The sequence below is a fragment of the Macaca mulatta genome, chromosome 4 (assembly GCF_049350105.2).
Source record: "Macaca mulatta isolate MMU2019108-1 chromosome 4, T2T-MMU8v2.0, whole genome shotgun sequence".
Classification (NCBI taxonomy): Eukaryota; Metazoa; Chordata; class Mammalia; order Primates; family Cercopithecidae; genus Macaca; species Macaca mulatta.
Window position 1 is genome coordinate 112,407,398 of NC_133409.1, and position 23,473 is coordinate 112,430,870.

Sequence of the window (23,473 nt, forward strand, 5' to 3'; positions counted from 1 at the left end):
GGTCGCCGCCACTTCCGCTCGAGCGCGCCTCGCGCGGCGCGAGCCGGGACCCCAGGAATGGTCGGGCGCGCGGCCCAGGAGGCACCGCTGTCTCCTCACAATCGACCGGGCCTGCAGCCGCCGCCGCCGCCACCGCCGCCCTACTCAGGGAGTGGCCCAGGCCGGCGGCGCGCCACCCTCACCTCCTTCATTCCTACCAAGCCCAGCCTTGGCTACCTGACCCCCGTGTGGTCTCGAACTCGGTTAGTCTGGTGAAGGGACAGAGAAGCCTGGGTTCCCGGCGGCATCACTGAGATGCTCAGTCCTGAATTCTGCCCTCCATTAGGATTATCTGCTTTGTGGGATAATTTCCTCATTGGTTGAGTCAGTGAGTTGCGTGTCTGCAAGAGAGCATCCTATCTGGTGGGTCTTCATCTAGTTCTTGCACATTTCTTACTAAGTTCATCCTAAGAATATCTTACAGATAAGGAAACTGAGCTGCAAAGAAGTGTAAAAACAGTGGAACAGGAGATAACAGTATAAAGAGAAAAAAACATAGCCTGACTTTCCTTTATCGTTAATTGATTTGGGGACATTTTAAACTTATAGAAAGAAAAGAAACACGGGTTTTGTTGACACTTCTCAAAACAAAATTGGTGTAACACCTTTAAAATGTAAACTGTTATGCTGGATATATTTGTATTATTTTGAAGTCATTTAAAGTAATGGCATGAGGTGTTGCCTGCTGTTGGACCAGTAGTTTCTTTTTAGTATTCCAGCAAAGGCATAGTGAGGAAATAGGAAAAAAGAAGGAAAGCTGTAACAGGAAAAAAGGAAAAGGAGGAGCAGATGAAAAGGGCAGGAAAGGTTTAACATTTACGTAGCACTTGCTATGCACCAGACACTTCTAAGCTCTTTAAATTTATTAACTCATCTAGTTCTCACCACAGCCCTATGAAATGGGTATACTGTTGTCACCTCTGGTTTACAAAAAAGGCGAGTGAGGTTCAGAGAGGTTAAGCAAGTGGCCCAAGGTCATATAGTAAGTGGCAAAACTTTTGCATGAGCGCATCAGTTTGGCCCCAGAGACTGTGCTTTTTTTTTTTATTTTTTTATTTTAAAAGGGCCTCTTTCCTGTTGCGCAGGCTGGAGTGCAGTGGCACCATCATGGCTCGCTGCAGCCCCAACCTGCCAGGCTCAATGAATTCTCTCACCTCAGCCTCCTGAGTAGCTGGGACCACAGGCACATACATACCACCTTCCCCAGCTAAGCTATTTTTTTTTTTTTTTTTTTGAGATGCAGTCTTACTCTGTCACCCAGGCTGGAGGGCAGTGGTGCCATCTTGGCTCACTGCAGTGTCCACTTCCTGGGTTCAAGCGATTCTCCTGCCTCAGCCTCCCGAGTAGCTGGGATTACAGGTGCCTGCCACCACGCCCAGCTAATTTTTGTATTTTTAGTAGAGATGGGGTTTCACCAGTAGTTGGCCAGTCTGGTTTCAAACTCCTGACCTCGTGATCCACCTGCCTTGGCCTCCCAAAGTGCTGGGATTACAGGTGTGAGCCACTGCTCCCGGCCTATTCTTTTTTTTTTTTTTTTTTTTGTATTTATTTATTTATTTATTTGTAGTGACAGGGTTTCACCACATTGCCGAGGCTGGTCTCAAATTCTTGGCCTCAAGGGGTCTGCCCGCCTCAACCTCCCAAAGTGTTGGGATTATAGGCATGAGCCACTGTGCCTGGTCCTAGAGTTTATGCTTATTTTTTATTGATTGATTGATTGATTGATTGAGACAGAGACTAGCTCTGTCGCCCAGGCAGTGGCGTGATCTTGGCTTACTGCAATCCCTGCCTTCTGGGTTCAAACCATTCCCGTGCTTCAGCCTCTCAAGTAGCTGGGATTACAGGCATGCGCCACCATGCCCAGCTAAGTTTTGTATTTTTAGCAGAGACGGGGTTTCACCATGTTGGCCAGGCTGGTGTCAAACTCCTTACCTCAGGTGATCCACCCACCTCGGCCTCCCAAAGTGCTGGGATTACAGGTGTGAGCCACCATGCCCAGCCTATGCTTCTAATCACCACACTATATTTCCTCTGAATAGAGGTTAAGACTTGAATCAACTGGATTTGATGCTACTGAGTAGGAGTAGACAAGAGAGGTTTGCAAGGAAATTACTCTTCCATGATGTGAGAGTATGGGCTAAAATGTTTCATAGAACAAAAATACCATGAATAAAGTTTAAAAAGAGGAAACATACAGTGCACAAAGAATTAATATCTGGAATAGATAGTGAAAACAAATGTATATAAGAAAAAGACAACCCTATAGAGAAATGGACAAATGTGTAAATAGACAATAGATGAAGAAGAATGAAATAAAACTGACCACATAAAGAAGATGCTTAACTGCGCTAGTGACGCTGGCATGCAAAGGAAAATAATAGAGAGATCCATTTTATCCCACACTGGCTAAAACTGAAATTTGAAAATATCAATTTTGTGGAAAAGTGAATATTCTTGGTAGAAGTATAAACCAGGATAGCCACTGCCAGGGGTGGGGGTAGATTTGGCAGTATTAATTGTAAAATATTAAAATTAAGTAATCTTTGAAGTAATATTGATTATAATGAAAAACACTGCTTCAGACATTCTAATTTAACTTTTTTATTCTACAGATAAACAGGAGTTCAAACAGAGGTATGCAAAATATTTAACTGGAAACATTTTTTGCATAATAGTTTAAAATTAGAAAAATGTAATTTCAGCAGGTAAATAAACTATGGTAATCATTTACTCATTCTCTAAACACATATTTGTTGATTTTTTACTAGGTATTAGGCATTATTCTGAACATTGAGGATAAATTGACAGTTATCTTTGTGAACTAGAGAAAGATGATAGGGTGGCTCAGGGGCTAATTAATATTCTCCAGCCCAGACCCTTCCCCTTAATTCTTTGTTACGTCTTGATAGAATGATTTCAGTTTGTTCTGTAAATCACACTGGACTCCCCTGTAATGACTACAGAAACAAAAAGGTTTTTTATATGGATATATGGGTATACCCCAATTTCAAGGTATAAAGGCACAATAGCAGACTCTAGGAATGAGGAAAGCTGGAAAGGAAGGGGCCATGCTGATACTGACCATCAAGAAAAGCTTGAAGAGATGTCTCAAATACCCTGATGACTTACTTTTCACTGAAATGCAAAGAAATTGGCATCTTAGATATGCTTCCAAAGATTGTGCCCTCCCCCCTGGACAGCTTTTAATGAAGGCAGGACTACAGCAAGAGAAACAGCCAGATAATTGGTTAAAAAGAAAGACTTGCAGGGGCTTGTTTCTTATTATGTTTATATGGTAAATGCCTAGTTAGGACAAAGACAAAGAGCTTGATCATGGTTTGCTCGCACTATCCCTGGTGAATAGATTCAATTACAAAAGAGATTGATGCCTCAACCATAGCAAAAACCTTGTCAAGCTCTCAACTTAGACCACAACATGCTTGTTTAAAAGTGTGGAGAAGGGGCCAAGAGAGGAAACAACATGACAAGGAGTTTATAAATCTAAAGGATGACTTTCTCTCTGCATCTAACTAGTATGTGACTGCTTCTGCATTCCCTTTGATCTGTTCTTGGCTTTCTGAATGTAAATATTTTTGTCCTAAAAATTGGGGACCAGATCTGGTCCTCTCAAGGGGAAGTAAGAAGAACCCCAATGTCTTTTTTCTTCCAGCTAATTTAAAATAATTGGATTTAGCCAGTTGTGGTAGTGCATGGCTGTAGTCCTAGTTATTCAGGAAGCTAGGGCAGGAGGATGGCTTGAGCCCAGGAACTCCAGGCTAGTGCGCTATAACTGCCGCTATGAATAGCTACTGCACTCCAGCCTGGGTGACAGAGCAAGACTCCGTCTCAAAAAAAAAAAAAAAAAAAAAAAAAGCATATTGGATTTGACAGCAGAAAGCCTTCCAAAATGAGGAAAGATGGGACCTGGACTCAGTAAAAATCCCAGCCTCCCAGAGTGCTGGGAGTACAGGTGTGAGCTACCATGCCTGGCCTAGGTATTTCATATATATGAAATCATACTGTATTTGTCTGAGGGTCAAAGAGTTTTACTTGGCCATGAATATCAGACAGCACAAGTTGCTCTTAACTATTTAAAGATGAATTATAATCAAGAACCAGAAAGGGCCAGGCCTGGTGACTCACACCTGTAATCCCAGCACTTTGGGAGGCTGAGGCAAGTGGATCACGAGGTCAGGAGATCGAGACCGTCCTGGCCAACATGGTGAAACCCTATCTCTACTAAAAATGCAAAAATTAGCTGGATGTGGTAGTGTGCGCCTGTAGTCCCAGCTACTTGGGAGGCTGAGGCAGAAGAATCTCTTGAACCTGGGAGGCAGAGGTTGCAGTGAGTCAAGATCATGCCACTGCACTCTAGTCTGGCGACAGAGTGAGACTTCGTCTCAAAAAAAAAAAAAAAAAAAATTCCCAACAAGACCCCAGACATCCCCAGTTGGTTACTATTGTTAGAGAATCCCCAAACCAAATTCCTAGGGAAGGCTATGCCTTGCTCTTTGTTTTTGTTTATTCTTTTGAGACGAACTCTGTCACCCAGGCTGGATTGGAGTGGTACGATGAAAGCTCACTGAAGTCTTGACCTCCTGGGCTCAAGCAGTCTTCCTACCTCAGCCTCTAAAGTAGCTGGGACTATAGGTCCATGCCACCATGCCCAGCTAATTTTAGTATTTTTTGTAGAGATGGAGTTTCGCCATGTTGCCCAGGCTGGTCTCAAGCTCTTGGGCTCAAGCAAGCTGTCTGCCTGCCTCAGCCTCCTAAAGTATTAGGATTACAGGCTTGAGCCACTGTGCCCCACTGGCCATGCCTTTTAATATATATTAGTCAGAACCTTCTTTGAGAAATTTTTGGTAAGGATCTGCTGGTAATTTTAATTATGTTAACTCAGGTGCACCTCTAGATAATTTACTTAAAGCATTTTATTTTATAAACATTAAGCCCATGCCTTAGTAGAAAGAATATAAACCTTAACATAAGGAGAGTTGGGTTCCAGTTCGAACTCCACCATTTACTGGTTAGACACCTGTTGAAACTTATCTTAAAATCAGTTTCCTGATAGTAAAATGGGGATAACAGGAGTGTGGATTATATAAGATGAGACACGTGGAAATGTCTTACCAACTGACAGGCACCCTTCTCCTACCATGGTAAACTGTCTGTTAATAGTTTTAAGAACTTTCTATCCTGCTGCTTTTTGATGACTAAATATCATTTGTAACGCCAGACTCCCTGACTGGCTTATATCTAAAACGAGTCTATAAAGCAAATGTTGAAAGAGTTCAGATAGTTCACAGACTGCCAATAAAAATTGTCTACACATAATGGCCATTTTTTAATGAGAATAATATTTTCTATAAGTTTATAAATAATATACTCAACAGTTGTTCAATGAAGCTATTTTCTAGAAATGAATTGTTCAATGTTATAATGCTCCTGAGGCCTAGCACAGCACCTGCCAAATAGTAGGCACTAAATAATTATTTGTTGAATAAATGAATGAAAGTCTTCTTAATGGCTAGGAATTTATTCTAATACTGAATAAAAAAGGACCTGTAAAGGAGTGAAGCACATTCTTTTTTTTTTTTTTTTTTTTTTTTTTTTGAGACGGAGTCTCGCTCTGTCACCCAGGCTGGAGTGCGGTGGCCGGATCTCAGCTCACTGCAAGCTCCGCCTCCCGGGTTCACGCCATTCTCCTGCCTCAGCCTCCCGAGTAGCTGGGACTATAGGCGCCCGCCACCTCGCCCGGCTAGTTTTTTGTATTTTTTAGTAGAGACGGGGTTTCACCGTGTTAGCCAGGATGGTCTCAATCTCCTGACCTCGTGATCCGCCCGTCTCGGCCTCCCAAAGTGCTGGGATTACAGGCGTGAGCCACCGCGCCCGGCCGAGCACATTCTAAATTACTAAGCCTAAGGAGATAAATGTATATGCCTGACCTTTGGAAAGTAATCCACTTTGATTTTACTAAAACATTCCTAGGGAAGAATCTCATGATTGTCTAAGGTACCACAGTATTTCTAACTCCATTCAAACTTCAGGCTCGACAATCATGGCTCTGTGCTAGTTTTTATTACACAAATTTCTAGAAAATACTTCTTCTCATAAAGGTCTGTATAAACTTAGTGTAGTTTAAGGAGTTTGACCTATCACCTTTTTTTTTTTTTTTTTTTGAAACAGGGTCTCACTCTGTTACCCAGGCTGGAGTGCAGTGGCGCGATCTTGGCTCACTGCAACCTCCACCTCCCAGGTTCAAGCGATTCTCCAGCCTCAGCCTCCTGAGTAGCTGGGATGAAAGGCACCTGCCACCGCACCCAGTTAATTTTTGTATTTTTAGTAGAGATGGAGTTTCACTATGTTGGCCAGGCTGGTCTTGAACTCCCGACCTCAGGTGATCTGCCTGCCTCGGCCTCCTAAAGTGCTGGGATTGCAGGCATGAGCCAACGTGCCTGGTGTGACCTGTCACTTTCTAATGACCGCAAGCAATAATCCCACTAAAGGATGCTTGCCTGAAGCATTTTCTTGAGGAAACTGGTAAAAAAAAAAAAAAAAAAAAATAGCCAGGAGTTGTGGCTAATGCCTGTAATCCCAGCACTTTGGGAGGCCAAGAAGTGGTGGTGGGGGGGTGGATCACTTGAAGTCAGGAGTTCAAGACCAGCCTGGCCAACATGATGAAACCTTGTCTCTATTAAAAACGCAAAAATTATCTGGACGTAGTGGCATGCCCCTATAATCCCAGCTACTCAGGAGGCTGAGGTGGGAGAATTGCTTGAACCTAGGAGGCAGAGGCTGCAGTGAGCCAAGCATCTGACTACTGCACTCCAGCCTGGGTGACAGAGTGAGAGACCCTGTCTCCAAAAAAAAAAAAAAACCTTATTATTTTTTTTAGTAAACCAATAATTGAAAAAAATTCAGATAAGTCATTTTCATTTGAATTTAAAATTTTGTTTTTTGAATATATAATATCTTTATTGCGTTCAAAATTCAAAAAGTGCTTTTAATGAAAAAGATACTCGCCAAATCCTGTCTGTCAGTTATACAGTATCATTTCTTGTAAGAAACCTGTTTCTTTTTTTTTTTTTTTTTGCTTTTTTCTTTTTGAGACGGACTCTCGCTCTTGTTCCTCAAGCTGGAGTGCAGTGGGGCAATCTCGGCTCACTGCAAACTCCGCCTCCCAGGTCATTCTCTTGCCTCAGCCTCCCTAGTAGCTGGGACTACAGGCACCTGACACCATGCCTGGCTAATTTTTTGTATTTTTAGTAGAGATGGGGTTTCACTGTGTTAGCCAGGATGGTCTCGATCTCCTGACCTTGTGATCCGCCTGCCTTGGCCTCCCAAAGTGCTGGGATTATAGGCTTGAGCCACCGCGCCCGGCTGTAAAAAACCTGTTTCTAATTTATTGTGTACCCTTAGTTCTCAGATAAATACACATACACAATTTCTTTTCTTCCTTTTTGTGTATAGATGGCATCATACAGTACACTCTTTAGCACCTGGCCATTTTTTAACTTAATATATCTTGTGGGTGGTTGCATTTTAGAGCAGAAACACTTTCTTGTAATTTCTTATAGCTATGTAGTCTTTCATTTATTTATTTATTTATTTTTAAATTTTAAGACAGAGTCTTATTCTGTTGCCCAGGCTGCAGTGCAGTGGCCCAATCTCAGCTCACTGCAACCTCTGCCCCCCTGGCTCAAGTGATTCTCCTGCCTCAGCCTCCCTAGGAGCTGGGATTACAGTCACGCACCACCACGCCTAGCTAATTTTTGTATTTTTAGTAGAGATGGGGTTTCTCCATGTTGGCCAGGCTGGTCTCAAACTCCTGACCTCAAGTGATCCACCCGCCTCGGCCTCCCAAAGTGCTGGGATTACAGGCATGAGTCACTGTGCCCAGCCTGAATCTTTTTATGTTTATTGTCTGTGGATTTTGTTTCATTCTTAGGAATGCCCTCCTTATTCCATGACTATAAAATATTTGCTAATGGTTTCCTCTGGTATGGTTTGAGTTTTCTTTTTTACATTTAAATGTTTGATGTTCCTGAGGTGTGATTCGATTTAGGTTGTTAGGTATAGTTCAAATGAATTTTTATTATTTTTATTATTTTACATATATATTTAAATCTAATTTTATTGTTTGTTGTTGTTGTTGTTGTTGTTGGAGACAGAGCCTTACTCTGTCACCCAGGCTGGAGTGCAGTGGTGTGATCATAGCTCACTGCAGCCTCAAATTCCTGGGCAGCCTCAAATTCCTGGGCTCCAGTTATCTTCCCACCTCAATCTCCTGAGCAGCTGGGACTACAGGCATGGACCACTATGCCTGGCCAATTTTTCAATTATTTTTATTTTTGTGGAGACAAGGTTTCACCGTCTTGCCCAGGCTCATCTCAAGCTCCTCCTTCAAGTGATCTCAAGTGATCCTCCCTCCTTTACCTTCCAGAGTGCTGAGATTACAGGTGTGCCCCACTGCACCTGGCCTCAAATGGATTTTTAATAGGTTAACCTGTTTATTCCAATGATAATTCAATCCTTGATTGAATAGTCTGCCTTTTCCACAGTAATTTGAATTGTCTCCTTTATTAAATTTCTATGCATATATATGGGTGTATTTTTGGTTTTCTGTTCTATTTCATTGATTGGTCTTTTCATGCATTAATAAAATTATAGCCTTTTATTTATTGAAGTATTGTACTATTTAGTACATGGATAGGACTAAGCCTTTTTCATGCCTGTTTTTTGTAGAACTTGTAGTTTAGGAATTACTTTAAAATTTTTACATGGTTTAAAAAATCAAAAGGATGATCTTTTATGACATAAAATTATATAAAATTCAGTTTGTGTTTATAAATAAAGGTTTTTTTTTTTTAAACTTATTTTTTGAGACGGAGTCTGGCTGTGTCACCCAGGCTGGAGTGCAGTGGCGCGATCTCGGCTCACTGCAAGCTCCGCCTTCCGGGTTCACGCCATTCTCCTGCCTCAGCCTCCCGAGTAGCTGGGACTACAGGCGCCCGCCACCACGCCCGGCTTTTTTGTATTTTTAGTAGAGACGGGGTTTCACCCTGTTAGCCAGGATGGTCTCGATCTGCTGACCTTGTGATCCGCCCGCCTCGGCTTCCCAGAGTGCTGGGATTACAGGCGTGAGCCACCGCGCCCAGCCTAAATAAAGTTTTATTGGGACAGAGCAGTACCCATCATTTATGTATTGCCTCTGACCCCTTTTGCACTGCATTCGATGAGTGGATAATTTATTATTTTTTTTTTCGAGGTAGGATCTCAGTCTGTTGCCCAGGCTGCAGTGCAGTTGCATGATCTCAGCTCACTGCAATCTTCGCTTACCTGTCTCAAGCCGTTCTCCAGCCTCAGACTCCTGAGTAGCTATGACTATAGTCATGAGCCACCATGGTTGGCTAATTTTTTTTTTTTTTTAATTTGTAAAATTCTATTTATTTATTTATTTTTTGTCTTTTGAAGAAATGGGGTTTTGCTATGTTGCCCAGGCTGGTCTCCAGCTGCTGAGTTCAAAGTGAACCACCTGCCTTGGCCTCCCAAAGTGCTGGGATTACAGGTGTGAGCCATTGAACCCAGCCTGAGTGAGGCTGGTTTTGACACAGACTTCATGCCACAGAGTATAAAATATTTACTATCTGGCCCTTTATAGAAAATGTTTGTCTGACAATTGCTCTAAATTACCAGAAGAGCTAATTTACTCTAAATACATTGTGATATCTGTAGAAAAATTTTCAACGAAATAATTATTAGGATATGATTTAGGGCCAGCGCAGTGGCTCACACCTGTAATCCCTCCAGTTTGGGAGGCTGAGGAAGGCAGATTGCTTGAGCCTACAAGTTAGAGATCAGCCTGGGGAACATAGGGAGACCCCCATCTCTACAAAAAATAGGAAAATTAGCTGGGCGTGGTGGCTCAGGCCTGTAGTGCCAGCTACTCAGGAGGCTGAGGCATAAGAATTGTTTGAGCCTGGGAGGTGGAGGTTGCAGTGAACCCAGATTCCACCACTGCAGTCCAGCCTGCGTGACAGGGTGAGACCGTGTTGGAAAAAAATAAAAAATTTTAAAAAAGGATGATTTAGGCCAAGGCCTGGGCCCTGTGGCTTATGCCTATAATCCCTCTACTTTGGGAGGCTGAAATGGGCCAATCTCTTGACCCCAGTAGTTCAAGATCAGCCTGGGCTACTCAGGAGGCTGAGATGGGAGGATTGAATGAGTGCGGAAGGCTAAGGGTGCAGTGAGCTGTGATCTTGCTACTGTACTCCAGCATGGAGGACAGAATGAGACCCTGTCTCAGAAAAAAAAAAAAAGAAAAGAAAAAGAAAAAGAACATTTTTTAAAAAAAGGATAAGATTTAATTTAAATTATTTTTGTCATCGAACTGTGTACTTCCTTGAGTGCGAAATAGCTGAATCTATGGTTTTAGTACAGTTGCAATTATATGAGTTTTCTCATGTCCAAAATAGAAGACATTGAAACATTTCTTTTTATGTTTATATTTTCTGGTATACATTCAGTGATACTTAAAAATTAAGATGGGAGTGAAACTTTTTATGCATTAGATGTAAATATTTTTCTGGTACATGTTTAGGTTAGAGGGCCGATGATTGGCTTTCTATAGTATTTTTGTTTGCTATAGGTTCTTTGATTCAACATTAAGTCTAGTGTCCTTGAGAATAATTTTTTGACTTTTATTAAATTTATTGGAGCTATTCCCAGTGTATTTTCTCAGGTTTGATAGAAATATCACTGCAGACTTTCTCATACTAGTTGTATTAATAGGATTTCTCTCCAGCAAGCTACATAGTAAGAGAATTCCAACTGAATGACTTTGATTTTTAATGTATAAATAGGACTTTTTCTCTCATTTATTTATTTTTTGCTACACGATAAAGTGGTAAGGATTTTTCTATAATATTAGTTTTTTGGTACTCAATAAGACCAGAACTACTGCATATACATTTTAATTATAAATTATTTGATGCTAGGGTGGGCACAGTGGCTCAGCCTGTAATCCCAGAACTTTGGGAGGCCGAGGCGGGTGGATCGCTTGAGGTGAGGAGTTTGATGACACCAGTCTGGCCGACATAGCAAAACCTGTTTCTACTAAAAATACAAAAAGTAGCACGCTTGTAATCCCAGCTACTCAGAAGGCTGAGACAGGAGAATTCCTTGAACCCGGGAGGTGGAGGTTGCAGTGAGCCAAGATTGTGCCACTGCACTGCAGCCTGGGCAACAGAGTAAGACTCCATATCAAAAAAAAAAAATTATTTGATGCTTAATATTATATAACTTGGAAAGTGCTTATGAATGAAAATAATCAAGATATACTTTGTGCTTTTCACTCTTGAGGTTTTATGTGATAAAACATTGCTACCGGCCGGGCGCGGTGGCTCAAGCCTGTAATCCCAGCACTTTGGGAGGCCGAGACGGGCGGATCACGAGGTCAGGAGATCGAGACCATCCTGGCTAACACAATGAAACCCCGTCTCCACTAAAAATACAAAAAAATTAGCCGGGCGTGGTGGCGGCGCCTGTAGTCCCAGCTACTCGGGAGGCTGAGGCAGGAGAATGGCGGGAACCCGGGAGGCGGAGCTTGCAGTGAGCCGAGATCACGCCACTGCACTCCAGCCTGGGTGACAGAGCGAGACTCCGCCTCAAAAACAAACAAACAAACAAACAAACAAAAAAAAACATTGCTACCTACAGTTCATTCTCCCTCCTTGGAAAGTGGAACATTGCTGATCTCAATCAAAATGAGAGAAGTATGTAAAAGGGACCAGAATTATGTAGCATGCTTTGAACAGCAAGTAACAGGAAACACTGGTCCAGTTGGATGCTAATAAAGCACTGTATTATTGCCAATAGCAGGCATTCCAGGCATATTATGCCAAGGGCTCAAATTCAGTTTCTTGGTTTGCCTCCCTTTCCGCTTTGTGTTGGCTTCCTCTTCAGGTTGGTAGCAAAATACTTGTAGCTGATTCCAAAATCATATCCTGCTATAAACACTGTGAGAAGGAAAGAAGAGACAAGTTCTTTTTTGTGTCTCTCTTCAGAAATGAGACAACCTCTGCTGGAAGCCTCCTTTAGGTTTTACTTCATTTCAAAACTGGGACATGTGCCATTTCCTAAAGCAATCACTGGCAAGGGGAATTAGATTATCATGATTAGTCTAATCACCTGGAATTAAATTGATGTTAGGAGTTAGTGTCCATCAGGACTAAGCAGAGTTCTCTTTTTCTATGTTTTGACATCATGTGGGAGTTGAAAAACTGCAACTGTCAGCCAGAGATTGACAGAGTGATGGAGCCACTGAATAAGAAATGGATTTTATGACCTGGGAACATGAGAAGCTATGCTAAATGAAACTCATACATTTGAAGCTGCCAATTTCTCATAGATTATCTATTTGTTCAAGTGTAAGGAATCTTGAGAACTCATGTAGGATGCAATAGAAACTATATTTTATTTGAGTGCATATTTGTTAACATATTCCTGCTTTTTAAATACTCTACAATCAGGCTGGGTGCAGTGTCTCATGCCTATAATCCCAGTGCTTTGGGCGGCTGAGTCGGGAGGATCACTTGAGCCCAGGAGTTTGAGACTGCAATGAGCTATGATCATGACACTATTCTCTGGCCTGGGCAATAGGGCAAGACCCTGTCTCTGAAAACAAAACAAAATAATAAAAACAAAAATAGGCCGGGCGCGGTGGCTCATGCCTGTAATCCCACCACTTTGGGAGGTCGAGGTGGGCGGATCACGAGGTCAGGAGATCGAGACCATCCTGGCTAACACGGTGAAACCCCAACTCTACTAAAAATACAAAAAATTAGCTGGGCGCAGTGGCGAGCGCCAATAGTCCAGTTACTCAGGAGGCTGAGGCAGGAGAATGGCGTGAACCTGGGAGGTGGAGTTTGCAGTGAGCCGAGATTGTGCCACTGCACTCCAGCCTGGGCAATGTCTCAAATAAATAAATAAATAAATAAATAAATAAATAAAATGAAAACAAAAATAAAAACCCCTTTACCATCAGAAAGTTATCGACACTTTTGGTTTCAGATGTGTCCGTCTTGCTGTGAGTCCACATCCAGCAGGGACAGGCAAAGCCAAGAGCACCAGGGCTCCTCTCCTTCCTGTGTGTGTGCACCTTCCCATGAATATACAAAATAAAGATGATTACTTTACTCCATGTGTTACACTTGCAAATCTTGCCTTTTTTTATTGCTCTAAAATGTGAGGTAACCAAGATTTTGCATAAGTAGCAATAGACAACTTACTGCACACTATCTCTGACTCTGTTTCTGGTCCTATATGGTACTTTGGATAATATTATTTTGATAATTATGCATGAATAATTTTTCCAGTAGCACCAGCTGGCCCTAGCTGGCAGCCACCCCTTCCCAGTACATAAGTGCTTTGTTGTTTTTGAAAGATAATTTTTAAATGTTGAATATAATTTTTTTTTTCCAAGAGACTGGGTTTCACTCTCACCTCGGCTGGAGTGCAATGGCATGATCATAACACACCTTGAACTCCTGAGTTCAAGCAATCCTCCTGCCTCAGCTTCCTGGTAGCCACCACATTGGTGAGCTGGATTTTTTTATTTTTTAAGCTTTAACACAAAAGTGAAATGGTTTCTTTATTTCACCAAAGGGTTAATAATTGAGAAAGTGATTATCAACATGTACACAAAGCTAATTAGAAGATTAGCTTTCTCAATAGAAATCCAAGTGTCCTGTTAACACTGATGTCACTTATAAATAAATGTTTTGAACCTTTACCTTTTATTTTTTTATTTTTTTATTTTTGCCTCCCAACATAAAGGCCATACCAGAAAACCTCAGGAATGTAATAATTTATTTATAAGTTTTTTCTTCAAAAAAATCCCTTAAAGTTCAGACATTAACACTGATATGCAATACCAAATAGCGCCACAGGACAGATGGAAACAGGAAAAGTCAGATGGTTGGCACTTAAAAGGACCAGTAATTAAGCAATTAAAAGTGGATTGGATTGTTGGTTAATATTTGTTCATTTGAAAGAATCAAGTGGCAGAGGTAGCCTCTTGAAAGAGGGAGATTAAGTCACACCTAATGCTTCCCCTCACTGACCAAGGGGCTGGGATATCTTGTTAACTACCTCTTTTCTGTTTAATTGCATTCTGTACTCTAATTTTCTCAGATCGTATATTCTATCTTATTTTTCCCTCTGGACAGAAAGAAATCTTTGTTTACTTCATCCTACGTCTTTTCTCTGAGAAAAGGCAGTCTCCTCTCATAGGGGAAAGAAAACCAGGAGGAGGGAGAGAGGAAGGAAGGGGAAGAAGGGAAGATGAGAGAGAGAAGAGAGGAGACAGAGACGGAGAGAGAGAGGAGAGACAGAGCAGAGAGAGAGAAAGAGAAAAATGGAACATCAGATTAAAGTAGAAGACGTGGGAGAGAGGGGAAGGAAAGAGGGAGCAGGAAGGGGGATGCACCAAGCTCTCAATTTCAGGACTGTGCAAAATGATTTTCCAGGAGATGCACATGTGGTCTCGTATTTCTCACAATAGTCCACCCAGGCTCCCTCCTCAGGTCTGTCTCCCACTACCAAAACCCAATATAGCCAGTCTCGCTGCCTTACCTGGAGGGAGGACCAGGACCTGGTGCCAGGTCTGGGACTCCACTGCTGTCCCTGAACAGACTTGTTGGAGGCATTCACATTTCTCTCCACTCTTGGGGAAACAGCCTGCAACAGGAAAGGAGTGCGTGTTAGTGTTTTCTCAGGGCCACCTGGTGGTCCTAGCTTGCTGCACCCCGTTTTCTGACTGAGAGGAAGCAGCAAGTGTGACTTAATCTCCTTCTTGCAAGGGGCTACCTCTTCCACTTGATTTTTTTTTTTTTTTGAGATGGATTCTTGCTCTGTTGCCCAAGCTGGAGTACAGTGGTGCAATCTCCACTCACTGCAACCTCCACCTCCCAGGTCAAGTGATTCTCCTACCGCAACCTCCCGAGTAGCTGAGATTACAGATGCACACCACTATGCCCAGCTAATTTTTGTATTTTTAGTAGAGATGGGGTTTCACCATGCTGGCCGGGCTGGTCTCGAACTTCTGACCTCAGGTGATCTGCCTGCCTCAGCCTCCCAAAGTACTGGGATTACAGGCGTGAGCCACTGCGCCCGGCCGTCCATTTGATTCTTTCAGATGGATGTCTGTGGGGCACAGAAAGGGGCTCAGCTGAGGGGGCTTATGGGTATTACCCAGGGTGCAGCCTCAGGTTGGGGTAACTGCTGTCGCTGCTGCCACAGCTGCAGGATGAAGAGGTGGAAAGACACTGGGGGAAATATGGAATCAAATTTTTAAAAATGTTTTATTTTGGAGCTACTTGCCCCAAATCTTGAAATCAGAAAGTCCTGAGGGCTCTATCTCAGAATTCATCCCAAATGCATACATTTCATACATGTGCTCTATTCTAAAACATGTTGGGCTGGGTGCTGTGGCTCATGCCTGTAATTCCAGCACTTTGGGAGGCTCAGGTGGGTGGATCATCTGAGGTCAGGAGTTCTAGACAAGCCTGGCCGACATGGTGAAACCCCGTCTCTATTAAAAATACAAAAATTAGCTGGGCGTGGTGGTGCATGCCTGTCATCCCAGCTACTCAGGAGGCTGAGGCAGAAGAATTGCTTGAACCCAGGAGGCAGAGGTTACAGTGAGCCGAGATCGTGCCATTGCACTCCAGCCTGGGCGAAAAGACCAAAAGTGTGTCTCAAACAAAAAAAAAAAAAGAAAAAAAAAGTTGACTTTTTTTTTTTTCTGAAATTCAAACCCAATGTGCAAAATAACCAAACTATTAGGATGCCTTTTATTTTGGTTTCTTGGAATGACCACTGTTAATAAAAATGTTTGCTCTTTTAATTTATATATAAAAAGGAATATTCAGGTTTGCTTGATGTTCTGCAAATTTTGAATGACTCAAACATATTATGAGTGTTCTTTTGGTTACCAAGCTTAGAATAACATAAAAAACTGACAAGTCAAAAGAAAAAAAATTTTTTTAGGTTATTTGTAATAAAATGATGTGTACTTCTAAAATTAAAAAAATCTTGTTTATTTTATAGACTGGCATATAACTGTTAAGACCTTGATTATAAAAAAGAAAATGTCTTTGTCATTTATCAGTTGGTGACATTCATAATATACTTTATAGGGTAAATTAAAGTTCCTGGGGATTTGTTAGTGCCCTCCTTAACTCTCATGACAATTCTCCTTCTCTTACTTGAGAAGGGAGTGTTTGTGATCATCTGACCTGTTCTAGGGAACTGTCCATGCGTTTTATAGATATTTTGGAAAATTCTTTTTAAAATATTGATGTTTCGGCTGGGCGCGGTGGCTCAAGCCTGTAATCCCAGCACTTTGGGAGGCCGAGACGGGCGGATCACGAGGTCAGGAGATCGAGACCATCCTGGCTAACATGGTGAAACCCTGTCTCTACTAAAAAATACAAAAAACTAGCCGGGTGAGGTGGCGGGCGCCTGTAGTCCCAGCTACTCAGGAGGCTGAGGCAGGAGAATGGCGTAAACCCGGGAGGCGGAGCTTGCAGTGAGCTGAGATCCGGCCACTGCACCCCAGCCTTGGCGACAGAGCGAGACTCCGTCTCAAAAAAAAAAAAAAAAAAAAATATATATATATATATATAGATATAGATTTTCTTGTTAATAATTAATGTTTAGAAATGTAAACTAGAATTTTTCAAGTATTCTATGCTATCACGATTCTAAATTTACTGTTGGTGTATGACCTTCTCCCATAAGTTAAATTAGCTCAAGTGGCTGAATAGTTCTCCTTCATTCAGCGAAGGAGAGATTAAAAGAGGTAATATTTCTGAGTGGTGGAGGGACCTGCTTAAAAAAAAAAAAAAAAAGCAAATATTTATATAGGCAGTAGATATGTAATGAGTTGCTCCATATCAGAAAACTTTGGAAATTAAGAGGTTTTTCTGACCTCTTGTGGAAGTCTCATTAAAAATGGCAAGAAATTAAAGAACTTTTAGAAGCTTTGCTGTTACCTAAGGGGGTAGCCATATAATAAAATGGAGATTCATTCAAAGTCTGATAACCCGGAATCCTGAGGAAATAATTTACCACCATGCTAAACAAGTAGCACTAACCAAAGCAGTTGCCATACTGATGGTTTGTAAATACATTCTAGTCATTGTCTGCTTATCTCCAGAATGGATTGAGGATATTCCTGATAGACAGCCAAGGTTTTGCTGATAAAATTGCCTGACTGTTATTCTGGACTTAAGGAATTCCAACGTGTTCTTCAGTGATTGGGTGGTGGGGGTGTGTGTGGCACACGTTTCCCGTGACTGTTATAAAAAAAGCTCCAAAATGCCTTTTAACAATAATAAACACACTTGCTGTACCAAATGAATATTTAGAACAATTAGAAAGAAAAAAAAAATGAATTCTAACACTAAATTTGAGAATGCTCTGCAAGACTTGAACTTCCATGGCTTGGGAATTGCTAATTAGCCTCAATGGCAATATCAACTCCTTCTGGGATCCATAGGCTACTCCATGCAGTTAGAAATTCACTTCTTGAACCTGTACTCTGCCATATCACAAGCTCACATTTCTAAATACTACAAAGGATTCATTTGATGCATCTAGCTTTTAATAGGTAACAACAATCTTCCCCAAATATCCATCTAATTAGTCTCTGTATGACTAGAAATCTGAAGATTTAGTCTTTTGGAAAAGACTTCTAAAAATCAGAAGAAAAACTACCCTTGTCCTCAATGGAAAGGAATTCACTGAGGAACCATAAACTGAGGATTCTTAAGTATCTTCCAGAAGAATGATCTTCGGAAGAAGACGACCAAACCAATATCTTCAGATCAAGCTGTTGATGATACCAAGTAGACACTTTCACCCAAGACAATAAAACAAGATACATGTTCTGGTATCTTTGCCTTCCTTTAAAAATTTTGCTCTGGTTATCAAAGTGCCTAGTTGTCCCCTAGAGGCCAACAAACAGTTTTTAAGATTCTTTCACAAATTATATTTTATCTTAATCTTCTGTAGTACAGAATTTCCATGCCACCTAAGGAAAGGCAAAACTTTCTTGTGCTTTTTTTGCAGACTATAGCTATTGTTTTTAAATTTTTATCATTATATTTTAAGAGACAGGGTCTTGCTCTGTCACCCAGGCTGTAGTGCTGTGATACTAACTCACTGCAGGCTCAAGCAATTTTCCCACCTCAGCCTCCCGAATAGCTGGGACTACAGTTGTACAGCACCTCACCTGGCTATTTTTTTTAGTTTTTAGTAAAGACGAAGTCTTGCTTTGTTGCCCGATCTGGTCTCAAAATCTTGGCTTATCCCCCACCCCCAACCCCCTGCCCTGGCCTCCCAAAGTGCTAGGATTACAGGCATGAGTTGCCACTCCCCGATTTATTGTTTTAAATCTAACTGACTAATGCAGTTTTTATCCTCTACCTGATTCTACTAACAAAAATTTAATAGGTATTCAACACTTCAAAAGGTAGATTTTCTTCTATACGTTTCTTCTGGAATTTGAATTTTCTTGACAGTATTAATTTTTACCTTCAGCTTTATCAGTATTGAACACTGACCTGAAACAACAAAGGATGTCTGCTGACATTATTGCAATAATGTATTGAGTCTCTCCTTGCAGTGCTAGTCCTTAATCTTCAGTGACTCCCCAGCCTCCACTCAAGCTATGTTCACATGTTGAAGAATTAATTGTCCTGCTCTCACTGTGATAAATGACACTTACACACCCCATACCCCTTTCAGTTTGTGCAGCACTAAGGCACTACTTTTTATGTGGATATCAGGTCACCTGATCATTATACAAACTTATCTAGTGTAATATGGAGTGAGCTTTAGACTATTATATTAATAATATTTTTCAATATTTTAAACATCTACTCCTATAGGAAATGATGTTTCTCTGAGAAAGGTACCCAGACCTAAAATGAGGCAAGTATGGACTATTCAGGAGACCTTCCAGGAGGGATGACCGACTCCCTCTTCATCTATACTCTGGGAGCTCCAATTCCAGTAATAGGAATAATATGACTAGAAAAGGTGATCCAAAATCTGTCTCTGGTCCCAGCAGAAATCAATAGATGACACTACTTCTTTTCTGGAGGTCCAGCAACCTAGCTTAAAGTTTCATGGTGGTTTTGAATGATTTCATAGTTTTTGGTTTCTTCTTGGCTAGCCAAGGACAGCTTTTGTTTGATAGCAAATGCTGTTTGCAGCACCCACCTAAAACATTACTGTTCAGGCAGAACAGTTTTATGGCAAAGTTAAAAGACTACCTGTCTCTCTAGAACAGATTCAGATGGAGTTGGGACATGATTTCGTGGTCTGGTTTTGAAATCTAGTTATTTGTTTTTGCAACCTATTGCTAGGATTAATAGCTATTTTGTTTCCATTACTTACCTGAATTTCACTAGTACATCTTGTTCAGCCTTAAATGCTACTGTGCAGTCATTATACATTCACTATATATCTTTTGCAAAAAATGTACATGAGGGACCAACTGTATGCAGATGCAGAGAACGTTCTCCGGATAAACTTGTGACAAGTGGATTCTGACAGTGGTGTAGATCTGAACCCCCAAAGTCCTGATGGCTGACTTTGTCTTTGGTCAAAAGGGGAGGCTGAAGAGTGAAAAAGCACCTAGGAACTTGTAGTTGGGAGCTGAGAGGCATAGTTGAATCTTCCCTTCCAAACATAAACATCTCCTGCTAAATATTTTAACCAGTCAAGGTTGCTCAGTGATTGTCACGCAACAAGATGTAGAAAGTCCATCTGTAACTATATTTGAAACCAGAGAGAGAGAACATTCTGCAATGAAGACCACATTAATCTCTTTACTTCCCTTCCTAGATAAATTTACCAGGATCATCACCAAATTGCCCCATTTTAGAAAACTGGCCCCTACTCCCTAAACACTTCTTAGATTCACCTATTCAACTTCTACAATCAGCTCCCTACAACACTCTTCTGTTTGTGTAAAGTTTATTTTCCTATGTTGTTTGCTCTCCCTTGATGTAGCACACCAAACTCCGTCTTGTTGGAATACACCATGTGGTCATTGGGTGATTGCCAGCACCTGTGCAAATCTAGGGAGCCCATTTGGAGACTTCCTGCACCTCTATCTTTCAACCCCTGCCCTGGTTCATACCCAGTAGATCTGCTCCCAAATCCTTTGGATTTAGAGTGAAGAAATATTTTGATTCTGGGGCATTAGAAAGGCAAGCACTAATCAAATAAGATTAAGTTTGGCATGAAAGGATTAAGCTCAGAACAGATAATTACTTGGAATGAATTATCTTGGGAAGAGCTACCGGGATTGTACACTCACCCTAAGGTAGTTCAAGGGGCAGGTTGTTGGGTTCCTATGTTAAGGACAGAGCCTAGGCCCTCCCTCACTTTTCCAAGTATTTTGCTAACCAATTTCTTGGACTTGTCCTTATTCTGTATCAGGTCGGAGCAGAGCATGGACATGGGAACTAGTGCTCTCAGCAAGAAGCCGTGGTGGACCCTGCCTGAAAACTTTCATGCTCCAATGGTGTTCCACATGGAAGAGGACCAGGAGGAGCTCATCTTTGGTGAGAGGCCCTTGCTAACGTCCCCGCCTTAATCCTTGTCTTCTCAGTTTTCAATCTTTTCCTCCTTTTCCACCTTCATCAGTCACACGTCCATTCCCCCAAGGCCACCTCCCGACTCCCCAAGGGCTGGTGCTTGACAGACCCTCCTCTCACCTCTTATGCTCACAGGGCACGGTGACACATACCTTCGCTGCATTGAGGTGCACAGCCACACCCTTATTCAGCTGGAGAGTTGGTTCACAGCTACAGGCCAGACTCGTGTGACTGTAGTCGGACCACATAGGGCAAGGCAGTGGCTGCTGCACATGTTCTGTTGCGTGGGGAGCCAGGACTCCTATCATCATGCTCGAGGTAGGTATTCTTGGCTGAACTGTGGTTTTGGACTTGGTGGTGGAGTTCTGGCTAAGTTGTGTGGTATCTTGGATTCTTGAAGAATCCCTTTGTGGCTGGGCAATCCAGGTACTTCCCAGAGTCCATTGGTAAGAAAAGTGCTCATTTGTTTGTGGCATGAGATTGCTTAAGGTGGAGAAGGTAGCTGGGAGGTGTAAATGGGTTACCTTGGAAGGCCTGGGCTGGGGTGACATCCTCCCTGCAGCCTCCCTGATGGAGTCCAGGCCCGCCAATGGGCCCTAGTTATGGGCCCTGGTTCATTAGCCCTGGGCACATCTTTTGCAGGCCTGGAGATGCTGGAACAAGTCCGAAGCCAGCCCCTGACCAATGATGACCTGGTCACTTCCATTAGCGTGCCACCGTACACTGGAGACCTGTCTTTGGCTCCCAGGATAAGTGGAACCATCTGTCTTAGCGTTCCTCAGCCTTCCCCTTACCAAGTGATTGGTTGTTCGGGATTCCATTTGAGTTCACTGTATCCGTAATTAAGGACTGATCTCCTCTGGGAAGCGGGGATGAGAGGAGAAGTCTTGGCTTCGCTTTTGGTGAGAAAGACATGAAAGACACTGAAGAAAGTTTGAATTTGTGGCTGGGACCTGTCCCTCAGGTCTTGTAGACGTGTGTCTGAGGGAAGTCTCCCGAATGTAAGAAAGTGTTATTGGCAAAGCAATCCAATAAAATAAGCTACCTATGATGCAAAGCCTTCGATGTGCTGTCCTCTTTCCTTAGGATGAACTTATTCACCCCAGGATTTTCCTGGACCTTCAAGTGCACACAAATGGGGAGAACGGAAAGGTGGGAGGAAGGGTCCAGATAGAGATGGAAAGTGTTCCCACCCCAACTACCTGGTGAAGTGGGCAACCAGGGAATCTGGTGAACATGAGGTAGCCAGCATTGTCCCTGATTGCCCAAGTTTGTGGGTGGGGGTGAAGGAGGTGGTTTTCAGGGAGCAATGGGTTTTGAAGTCCCTCATGCCATGAATTAAATACGAAGGATTCCTGAAACTCCATTGAAGAACGTTTTCTGATTGCCAAGTCTATATATGGATCTCTCTAGGCAAGATTATGGCAAGCTAAACCTGTCCTCAGTAGAACTCTTCCTCTTCAAATTTGCCCCTTCTCCAGCAGCCTGTATCTTAATAATGAGGCAATTGCAGTACCCTAGGAGAGTGACGATGGTGACTTGGACCAGAGTGGAGTGGCTGAAGTGTTAGGAAGTGGTTGAATTTGGAACATAATTTGAAGCCAGCAAGATTTACTAATTACATGGTTTTCACAAGGCCAATTGCCAAATAAAAGTTAAAATATCATATTCACAGTAGAAAAACACTTAGAGAAAATGTTGAAAGAATTCAGGTTATAGTAGTCGAACACTATGGCTCATGCTTGTAATCCTAGCACTTTGGGAGGCCAAGAAGGGCTCAGGTGTTGGAGGCCAGCCTGGGTAACATGGTGAAACCCTGTCTCACCCAAGAACACAAAAAATTAACCTGGTGTGGTGGCACACACCTGTCATCCCAGCTGCTTAAAGTGGGCACTGGGGTTGCAGCATTGCTTGAGCCTGGGAGGCGGAGGTTGCAGTAAGCCAAGATCATGCCACCACACTCCAGCATAGGCGACAGAGTGAGACTCTGTCTCAAAAAAAAAAAAAAAATTCAGGTTTATAGACTGTCATACAGACTGCCAAAATAAATTGTCTACACATAATGGCCACTTTTTTCTTTCTAGAAGTGAATTGTTCAGTTAGTCCTGAGGCCTAGCCCAGTGCCTTAATAATTATTTGTTGAAAAATGAATGAAAGTCTTTTTAATGGCTAGGAATGTGTTCTAATATTGAAATAAAAAGAACCTGTAAAGGAGTGAAGCACATTCTAACTTGCTAGGCATAAAAAGATAAATGTATATCCCTGACCTTTGGACAATAATCAACATTGCTTTTACTAAAAATTTCCTAGGGAAAAATCTCATGATTGTCAAGGGTACCATAGTATTTCTAACTCCAATCAAACTTCTGGCAAAAGATCTGTGTATACTTTAGTACAGTTTTTAAGGAGTCTGAGCCGACGTTTTCTTTCTTTCTCTTTCTTTCTCTTTCTTTCTTTCTCCTTCCTTCCTTCCTTCCTTCCTTCCTTCCTTCCTTCCTTCCTTCCTCTTTCTCTCTTTCTCTCTTTCTCTCTTTCTTTCTCCTTCCTTCCTTCCTTCCTTCCTTCCTTCCTTCCTTCCTTCCTTCCTTCCTTCCTTCTTTCCTTCTTTCCTTCTTTCTTTCTTCTTTCTCTCTCTCTCTCTTTCTCTCTCTCTCTCTTTCTTCTTTAGATGGAATCTTGCTCTGTCGCCCAGGCTGGAGTGCAGTGGCATGATCTCAGCTCACTGCAACCCCTGTCTCCCAGGTTCAAGCGAGTCTCAT

General features: G+C 42.1%; 1 protein-coding gene across 4 annotated transcripts; it reads left to right on the forward strand.

Moving 5' to 3' along the window:
- The first annotated feature begins 10 nt into the window (after nt 1–10).
- Nucleotides 11–21,771, forward strand: KHDC1 (KH domain containing 1). Of its 4 annotated transcripts, none has more exons than XM_015136731.3 (5): nt 11–402; nt 2,652–2,673; nt 20,557–20,681; nt 20,850–21,032; nt 21,357–21,771. In XM_015136731.3, the coding sequence occupies exons 3-5, from the start codon at nt 20,570–20,572 to the stop codon at nt 21,554–21,556; spliced, it is 495 nt and encodes a 164-aa protein (XP_014992217.1). In that variant the 5' UTR covers nt 11–402; nt 2,652–2,673; nt 20,557–20,569; the 3' UTR covers nt 21,557–21,771. The 4 variants fall into 4 exon arrangements, with proteins under 4 accessions (XP_014992217.1, XP_077855001.1, XP_014992216.3 ...); XM_077998875.1 differs by having other exon boundaries at nt 11–242; XM_015136730.3 differs by lacking the exon at nt 2,652–2,673 and having other exon boundaries at nt 11–242.
- The last annotated feature ends 1,702 nt before the right edge of the window (nt 21,772–23,473 follow it).